At 55.0% G+C, this 9,894-nt stretch overlaps 1 protein-coding gene across 1 annotated transcript; it reads right to left on the reverse strand.

Moving 5' to 3' along the window:
• Positions 1-7,002: 7,002 nt before the first annotated feature.
• On the reverse strand, positions 7,003-9,459 carry PV07_09003 (uncharacterized protein; the record flags this gene model as incomplete). The annotated part of the gene is made up of 6 exons (XM_016396227.1): positions 7,003-7,454; positions 7,516-7,776; positions 7,878-7,997; positions 8,046-8,629; positions 8,689-9,321; positions 9,407-9,459. 6 exons carry the CDS (start codon positions 9,457-9,459, stop codon positions 7,003-7,005), a joined length of 2,103 nt encoding a protein of 700 aa, XP_016246083.1.
• Positions 9,460-9,894: the final 435 nt, after the last annotated feature.

The following is a 9,894-nucleotide window of genomic DNA, read 5'->3' on the forward strand; positions in this document are numbered from 1 at the left end:
GGCAGAGCTCAGACTGCATGACGGGGATCGTGGCGATCTCCTGGCCCAGGTAGATATAGTTCAGGATGCGGGCGACCAGCATCTGCTCCTTGCGCTGGGCTGTGACGAGGAGGATGGCCGACAGGAAGGCCCAAAAGCACATCACCCACAGCGACATGCGGCGTCCCCAGCGCCGGGTGATGAACCCGCTGAGTAGCACGCCCGTCACTTGGCCGATGTAGGTCAGGCTGTTGAGCAGGGACAGGAAGTACGGTTCGATTTGCCAGGCCTGGGTTTTGGGGTTGTAGACGCCGAACTTGCGCTCGAAGGCGCCCATGGCCTGCGTGGTGCTGAAGGCTGCGAGGTCCATCCCGTAGTTGACCTGCGAGAGCGACAGGATGCCCACAGCGAAGGCGAGTTGGCCGTTGAAGTTGCGCAATAGGCCATGGTTTGTGAGTCCCATGATGGTGTCGGCGGTAGTAACTGAGGAGGAAGACAAACTAGATCGAGAACTGATTGTCCGTCGGTCGAATAGTCAAATTCTGTGCTGGGCTATGAGACGCCTTTCCAAGGTTCAGCTCCTCTTTCTCTGAAAGTGCGATGAAGGGGAAGTGTTGATGTGGTTGTTGGCAAGAATGGTGATGAATGCTGCGTTAACGAAGCATAATATCCTTTCTCTTGCTTCCTCGCTCACCAACTCCCATGGACGGGGGTTCAGCGGTCTCTTTATAGCAGGACGACGCAGAATCGACCGTTGTTAACTCAGAACATGGCTATTTTCTTGAGAAGCCCAACTCCAGCTCGTGGTGAAGCTAGCCTGGCTCCGTGGGTTCCCCGTGGAGACTGAACCGGGAGAGAAGATGGGGTAGTCGCTCTGTCGAGGTAGACGAGGAAGATGCCATGGTCCCGAACTTTGAAGAGATTGTGTGATGATTGGGCCTGTAGACGTAGTAATGTGGACCTCCGCGCATGAGCGAAACAGGAGTGGAATGTTTGTTCCCAGAAGCATTGCGAAACCGGCATGAGAAGTGCATTTGGCTTTTGCCCAACTGGCTTTGCCATCGACTACCTAGTAGGTACACGGGCTCAAGGACCCCATAGTACACAGTTCGGCCCCATCTCTCCAAAACCGTCTTTGATCGCCAGAAGCCTCCCGATCTGGCCCGTCTCGACATCTCGCTCGAAGATGGACAGCCACCCTTGCTTCTGCTGCACGACCGCGATTCTGTCGCCCACTTCGTTGAGCGAGAACTGCCGAGGGAAGCCACCACCAGCTGCAAACTCGTGGGCCAGCGTCAGCGCGACAGATTCTGGGTCGATCCGGTAAGTCAGGATCGTGTCCGCAGACATGCTGGTGCTAGGCTCGAACGGCGACTCTATGGTGAACGCTCTGTCGTCGCGAACCGAGACTATCACGAACCTCTCGTCGGGCTGTGAGGAGAACCAGTGAATTGTCGTTAGCAGCGGTTCACCTGAGAAGGAGAGTTGGAGAGGAGAGCGAGAGGATACGACGGCTCACCGAGATGGCCAGGTGGGATGCCATGGTACGAACTCCCGCGAGCGGTGAGATAACCCGATCACATCTCTGAAGGAGGTCAATGTCGCAACCCTGATTCACAAATCTCAGCCCTTCGTGGGAAGAATATTCGACCTGGAAGCTGAGCAGGGTGTTGGCGTCTTGGTTTAACAAATAGAGCTGTGTCTGGTTGCTGTCGGTGCCCTGGCGTGTGATGAATGCCACATGTCTGGGATACGACCCCTTGGGCAGTTGGAGGGCGTCGATCTCTCGCAGCATCCCCGGACTATTAGGGGGAGAGACGGCTAGAACCCGGACTCGGTCGGCTCCCAGGTCGGGCACGAGGACATGGCGCCCCGTGGGCTCGAGAACGACTTGATGGGGACGAGGCCGATCTTGGACCTTGCCTGGACCGGGTTCGATGGGCGAGAATTCCAACTCGTGAATGGGCTGGATGTGAGCAACATCGGTGATGTCGTAGGTCACCACGCGGCTCGAGTGGCTGGTGACGCTGTTAGTCTTTCTCACACCAGTGTTGAAGGACATCATGGCAGCAACTCACTAGAAAGCAACGGCTAGTATGTCTCCTCCATGGTAGATGGTGTGGTATGCCGCGCCGAAAGGCGATTCCACGCAGCCAGACTCGACGAGGCTCCCGTCAGCTTGGACTGCAAAGGCCTTGACGGCTCCCTGTTCACTTTCTTTGTCGTTGGATGTCCCGAATAGAATCTGCCGGTCTGGGTCATAGGTGATCCACGAAGGGCTGGGACGGCAGGCCTCGGTCGTGGCAATTACCGTCAATGCCTGGCGAGGGTCTGGGCCTTGAGAGAACTCAAGGGTGTAGATTGTGCCATTGTACGAACTGAGAAACAACTTGCGCGGTGCCATGGTGTGAAATCGTGGCTGGGAGTGTTTGTTTTACCCGAGCTGCACGAGGCGAAGAGAGTGTCGTTCTTGTATCCCTATGGACGTCTCATGGAAGTGAGCTACACATGATGCCTCGATGTTGACGGTGAGGGAAAGTCGTCCATAGCGGGCACGGCGCAGGGAGAGGGACCAGGTAAAGACTGCGGTTGCGCTCGCTCGCGGCACCACCACCCGGTCATCAACCACCCTCGCACACTCCTGGCCCGCAGAGTCTCTGCTCATCCTGATGATATTCGGCTAAGTGAGAAGGCCTTCAATTTGTCTCTGCTTTCAGTGGGGTATCTATGCGTCTTGACCCGACTAATTTGCTGTATCCACGGTCAAGCGTTTGGGCCCACGAGCACCAAGTGTCGCGCGCTGACTTGAAAAAGCCGTCCTCGCCCAGGTTGGAGCCTCTGTGATGTGGTCACAGCTCACGTCCGGTGCTCAGCAAATCGCCATATCACGACTCAGACCTCCTTCTCTTCCCTCCTAGACACCATGTCTCCCTCTCAAATCCGTGACGAACTCAGGATATTCGCCCCCTGTGGCCAACTGGGCCAGGGCTGGAACGACGAGGTGTTCTGGCAGACGTTGCGGACCGGCAACATTGACGCCATCATCTTAGACAGCGGATCCACCGACAGTGGCCCTGGTCGTTTGGCACAGGGCAAACCCAACGTGCCAGTTGCGCGACTCGAAAAGGATATCCACACGCTGGTCAAGGCCTGCCACATCTACCGTGTCCCCGTGCTGGTGGGATCTTCCGGCGGCGATGGAGAGAATGCCATGGTGGACATGTGTATCAAGATCATTACCGACACGGTGAAGAAGTTCGGCTTCCGGCCCATGAAGGTGCTGAGCATCTACTCCGAGATCCCCAAGGAGCACGTGTACAAGAAGATGGACAAGGGAGAAATCTCTCCCTGCGGTGAAGGGGTCCCAGAGCTCACCAAGGAGGACGTGGCTGCCAGCACCCGCATCGTCGCGCAGATGGGCCTGGAGCCGTATCTCAAGGCCATGCAGGAGAACCCAGGCTTTGACATTATCATGGGCGGGAGGGCATATGACCCTGCACCCTTTGCGGCGTTTTGCCTGTATAAAGGATTCAACAATATGGGTAAGGATGCCACCACAATGGCCTAGTATCCCTTTGTCTCGTAGATGTCAAGAACTTCCCGCAGAAGAGGAATCTCATGACTAACCTTTCTCTACCCCGGCTGTAATGACAGGCGTCAACTATGCCATGGGCAAAGTCCTCGAGTGCGGCGGCCTCTGCTGCAAGCCCAAGTCCCGATCAGCCATGGCAATTGTCCGGCAGCACAACTTCGATGTCGTGGCCCTCGACCCGGGGTCCAAGGCCACGCCTATATCGGTCGCAGCCCATTTCCTCTACGAACACACTCGTCCGGACGTACTACTGGGCCCCGGTGGCGCCACGCTGCTGGATGAGACCCAGTACGAGCAGATCGACGAGCGGACAGTGCGTGTCTCCGGGGCCAGGTTTGCCCCCGAACCAGAAGGAGAGTACACCGTCAAGCTCGAGGGTGCGCGGAATCGCGGCTTCCACACAATCTTCATCGGAGCCCTGCGCGACCCGATACTAATCTCCCAACTCGACCCCTGGATTGGGTGGATTAAGGATGCCGCAAGGGAGAAGTTTCCCGACTTTCCCTGGGATCTAAAGATTCACACCTATGGGGTCAACGGTGTGATGGGTCATCTAGAGCCGGACGACCGTCTACCCAAGGAAGTGGGCATCGCAGGACAAGTCCGGGCGGAGACGCAAGACCAGGCCAACCAGGTCGCCAGCATGGTCAAGTTCTACTTTACCCATGCTGCGTATCCCGGCCAGGTCGCCACGGCGGGCAACTTTGCCTGGCCGTTCACCCCGTCTGAGGTGCCCATGGGCCCGTCATCCGAATTCTGCGTTTATCACATTATGCACAAGACAGATCCGCTCGAATTATTCCCTATCCGCGTGCACAGAGTTGAGGGGGATAATTCGTTTGTCAGCAAGGAAGTGTCTGGTTCAGGTGAGTGTCGTATGCCATTTCTAATAGAGCAGAAGGAAGAAAAGACCGGTGATGTCCCCAAGTTCCGCAACCATATCAAACTAGTGTGACTGACCCGAGGATGCCTACTGCAGCAGCAATTCCATTCAAGTCTTTGCCGTCACGAGGAACAACGGCCGGCGCCAGTAAGCTCAAACCCCTGGTGGGGGATCCGGCGAAAAGGTACTACCTCACCCCGGAACCGGCGCCGGGGACGTGCTACCTCGGCGACGTGGCGACGGTGGTCCGCAGCAAAAACGCCGGGCCGTACCAACTGACCTTTGACGTTATGTTCCCGAACCAGGAGGTTTGTGAGAAGGTGAAAAGCGCGGGACTGCTGTCGGCGGAGACGATGGCCAGGTTGTACGGGATCCCGCTCGAGCGAGTGGTGACGTCCATGTACTTTGATCAGGCCATGGCATACAAGGCGACCATCACTCGGGCTGCAGCATCAGGGGGGTTCGGAGAGACAGACACACATGCATCCCAGCAGCATGTGCCGTTGTTGTACCTGAACCTGCCATGGGCCAGGCAGGGCGAGACTCGTTGAGTGAACGGGCTTCGCTCACCCCCTAGTGCTCTGCTGCACATGGCAAAATACGGGATGGTTGTCGGCGAGTGATCTAGGTAACCTTCTCGTAGAGTCTTCCTCTTTGTGAACAGTCACAGAGCAGCTATATCAACTATGGTCTCTTAGATACTTCAGTCCCAGGACTAACTTTCTATCATCTTTCCAATGACCCATCCTCAATTGCTACCATTGTGGCCATTTGTCTGACTGTTCGTCTGCGAGATAATCGCGTCGCGGAGCAGCTTCTTCAGTTCCTCGCCGTCACGGAAGAAGATGCGCAGGCTTTCATTGATCTTTTCCGTCGCCATCACATCCATGAAGAGGTCGAGTCTGAACCCCGCTTCGTCCTGTAGATATCCAGAAGCCGCTTTGTGAGGATCAAGGTGATCTAAAGACATTGTCAGTTTAACGACCTGCACAAGCCGCAATCCAAACGATGAGAGACTTACTATTCTTGGCAAGTAGACGAGGTTTGACCTCGTAGTCTGCATTCTTCAGCTCCTCGAGCACCGCGACGTGGATGGTCATGAGATCGACGCCCGCGAGATGGACGCACTCGTCAATACTGCGCAGACTGGCTGCCATGATCTCCGTCTTGACGCCCGACGCCTTGTAGTACCGGAAGATGTCCGACACCAGCTGGACGCCCGGGTCTTTGGGCCCGGTGTAGTCCTTGCCCGGGAAATACTTCTGGAACCAGTCCATGGTGCGCCCCACGAAGGGCGAGATCACCGACGCCCCGGCTTCGGCGGCGAGTTTCGCCTGGACCATCGAGAACAGCACCGTCATGTTGCAGTGGATGCCCTCGCTCTCGAGCACCCGGCATGCCTGCAGCCCTTCCCACGTGGATGCGATCTTGATCAGCACCCGCTCCCGGCCGACGCCGCGTGTCTCGTACAGGCGGACCACGTCCCGCGCGGCGGCGACGGTCCTGTCGCGGTCGAACGAGTACGTCGCGTCGACTTCGGTGGACACGCGGCCCGGGAGGCGCTGGAGGATCTCCGCGCCAAAGGACACCATCAGGTGCAGCATGGCGTGCTGGACTCGGCCTTCGAGGTCTGGTGCTTGGGAGACGCCGTAGGCCGCCGCGGCGGGTATCGTGTGGGTGTACTTTTGCAGCTTGACCGCGTTCAAGATATGCGAGGGATTGGTCGTGCCATCTTGCGGGGAGTACTGGCTGATCGTTTCGAAGTCGCCCGTGTCACATACTATCGTAGTATATTTCCGCAGTTGCTCAAGCGTAGACATCACGAAACGGCAGGCAGAATCGATACGAGGCCCAGAGAAATGACTCGCCTTGACAAGATCCGTATATCTCGGGCTACGCAGAGCAGAATGGGGAGATATTGCATATAACAGCATCTTTTCTTATATCCCGTCCATGTCCATTCGGAATAGCAATCAGCTTTCGGCCGGATCCGGTATAATCGCCATGAGAGGGAATCAGAGAATACCGACAAGGCTAGCCCCTGAGATGGACGGTATCGCCGGCTCCGGGGCCAACACAAGGGTCTGGGTGATAAGGAAGGTGTTCTCTTCTCCGACAAGACCGGATCCATCTGACTCTTCCCGCCTCAACTGGGCTGCGGACGTTGCTCCAAGCGGAAACATTACAGGATAGTATCGGTGCCGTGTGATAGGATAGACGGATAGACGAGGTCTCAGAGTATCATAGTGGGCAGGGCGGCAACTCCTCTGTACGAATACTCCTGGTTATCCCACAGGGCATTTGTGGCTGACGTTCCTTCCCTGCGGAAGGCCGGTGCACTTTAAGAACCCTTTTCACTGTGAAATAGAGTTTAGAATAAGGGAGAGAGAGGAGAGAAGTGAGAGAGGGGAGAGAGAGGAGAGAGGTAAGAGAGGTGCTGCCTATCTATAATTTATTTTTCTGAGCTTATGTACTTATTTGAGAGTTGACTAATTTCTCATGCTTGTTATATAGTACGATATATGCTCCTAGGTCAACTTCTCTTCCTTCATACTGTCCCATTCCCCCCGAACATGGACATATCGTATGACATTGAATTCCCCAACTCAAGCAGGGTCCAGTTCTCAAGAATTGAACCCCCGGAAAGCCAGTCCAGGTTTTCGAGTTCGGGATTCGAAGAGTCCATGCATTCAGTGTGCTGTAGGACACCGCCATATTCCCCTGAGCTAGCCGGTGCCTGCTTCTCGGGCGGAGGATCATGTTCTCTGCCACTTTGCATCGACGCGCCGCGTTTCGGGTCCTCGATTGGCCAAGTTGCAAGCCTTTGCTGCCATGGCAACCGCTCCTCCGCCGATCTGTCAAGCATTCTCCGAACCTGAAGCACAAGACTTTGGTAGGGGTGCATCTCCAACAAGCCAAGGACCGACCTGACCTGCCTTTCCGTCTGAGCCTTGTCCAGATGGCCCGGCCACCTGTTTGCGAGTTGGAGGGCTAAAACCACTGCAGAGCCGTCAGCAGCTTTCCAAGGCAAATGAAACAAGTGGTCTTGGAGATTACTGACGTGAGAACGTAAGCATCAAGGCAGAATATGTTGGCGCCCAGCGAAAGTGCCACCTGTAGGACTTGGAACGAGATACGACGTCGAGCTGGTCTGATATGGTCTCGGCTATCCGGCGGACAACTTCCTCCATAATCGCCAGACATGGTGTATTCGTGTTCTTGTGTAATCGGCCGAGAATGGTGCAGCAGATAGTGATTCGTGAATAGTTCTTTTGAGTGAGTAAGCTGATTCGATTAAGTGAGTCTTCGTCTACGTTGTATGCTAAATCCAGTCAGCGTATTCCTCCAGCCTTCCCAGATAGGGCGAACGGAGCAGATCTAAACAGTCTTGGTGTCCAATGTGGCAGTGGGAACGAGAAATACCTTTAAATCGGGTGTCCCAGTATTGGAACCATTCTTGAGCCTTCTGTTCGAACTCTTGCAGCACACTCTCAGAAATAGTGGACACCGATGTGGCACTTTCGACCCTAGATTGAATATCACCTAGGAGGACATGTCAATACCTCACCGGGAGAACACGCCGCGACTTACTGCGGAGTTGGACAATCTCAATCGTAGATATAAACCTCATGTCACTTGGGTACGAGACAGGAAGGTCCAAATAGGGCCTCAATAAGGCTTTGTCGAGTTCATGGATGCGTGGTTTCCTTGCGGTGCCAACTGCAAGCTCACGCTCGATGTGATATAAGATGCACCACGTACGGGCCTTGCGGCTGCCGATGTGGAAGTTCCGTCTGTCGGTTGTCAAGGAGTCTTCACCGACCAACTCGTTAAGTGCACAATCCAAGCCCAACTCCAGCGCCATTTGGTGAGCGTGGCCAATGGCAAGCCAGCTTTTCTCTGCATTTGCTGCAAGCAGTGTCATTGCCTGCACGGTCTCAAGCGTTGGATGCTCGAAGATGCTGTCGAATACCCAACGGCGCGCTTCTTGCAGACAAGCCTCTCGTACTTTCGTTTGCAGGTCTGTAGAGGCTCCGTGCAGGATATGGGATGTCTGTTTCAGAGCAATGAACAGAATGGCGATGAGGCAAAAAGGCGAACGAGTTCGTAGAGAGTCGAAAGTATCCACTATGGGATCAAACATTGGAATATAAGGGTTACCGCCTTCAAAATAGCTGGGTTGAGAAAACAAAATTAATGTGGACACGTTGATGGAGGAGCACAGAATGCTTACGATGCGAAGAGAAGTCGTGCCTGGCTTTCATCCTTGAATAGTTCTGACACTATGTCGGATGTTTCATCAGAAGGAGCTGCCAACCTTCCCACTGATTCTGGCCAGGCTTGACCACGTTGGGTACCGCCAGCGTCGTGGCTCACAGACCGAAGGGCCACGTCTGAATGAGGAGACGTTGATTCCATGGATTGAACGGCGGTAACAGGGGCATTCAAATGGTGATAATGCATGTAGTCAGCCTCGGATTCTGCCTCGGAAGGAGCTTGATTGCAAGAAGCAGATCTCCCCGCACCCACTCGCCCTCGCATGGTGTGGTCATCATCCTGGACATGAAGAGGAGCCCTGAATCCTGGAGTAGACGGATTAGGTCCTCCTTTGTTGTTGCCGAGTTGACAGGAGCGAGAAATATCTGTTGGATCCTCTTGCTGCTGGCTCTGCGTAGGAGTCGAAGATGGTGAGATGAAAGGCCGAGTGATTTCATTCTGGTCCAAGCTGGGCTCATCGGCGGGTTGGTTAGACGAACTCGGAGTTCGCAGAGAATGCGAATGATCGACCTGGCTCTCCTTTGCAATTTTGGAGACAGACTTCAGCTCTTCTCTCAATTGCTGGATTTCGCCTTCCAATTCCACCAGTCTAGCAAGACCGACATGGTTAGCGTAACCCAGCTAGATTGGGGTGGAGGATATTGGACATGCTTTCTTTTCTGAGCCCCGCTTACGATGCCGGGCACCGCTGCCTTCCTATCTTCGAAAATGCATGGAAGCCCTGCATTGGTGCAGCGAGGACAGGGAGACTCGGGGCTTCCTGTGCACCTCATTTTCTGTCGCCGGCAAGTCCGGCATGCTTTGAGCCTGCGCCGAGGGGCTAGATCCAGAGGCGTTTCTGGCACATTTTGCGCTGACTGAATATTCTGATCCATACTGCTGAAAGATAGTGATGGTGCTCTTTGTCCCTGTTCAGCGATGTTCAGTAAGCTATTAGGCAAGGGTGGAATAAAAGACGCAGGGCCGATGGAACAAAACCCCCATCCAGACAACATGATATTGTTTGGAGGTTGAGTTTCCCCCGCAAGGCTTGGCCCGGTAAACCAACATGGCCGGATTATGGAGATCTTCCCGGACCCGGTCTTGTGTTTTCCGGTGTCTGTGCCGCAAGACATTGGCTAGTACAGCGTCTGCTTGGGCTTTTCCAAAAGCCGGGGCCCCA

The sequence above is a fragment of the Cladophialophora immunda genome, assembly GCF_000835495.1.
Source record: "Cladophialophora immunda strain CBS 83496 unplaced genomic scaffold supercont1.5, whole genome shotgun sequence".
NCBI classification, from domain to species: Eukaryota; Fungi; Ascomycota; class Eurotiomycetes; order Chaetothyriales; family Herpotrichiellaceae; genus Cladophialophora; species Cladophialophora immunda.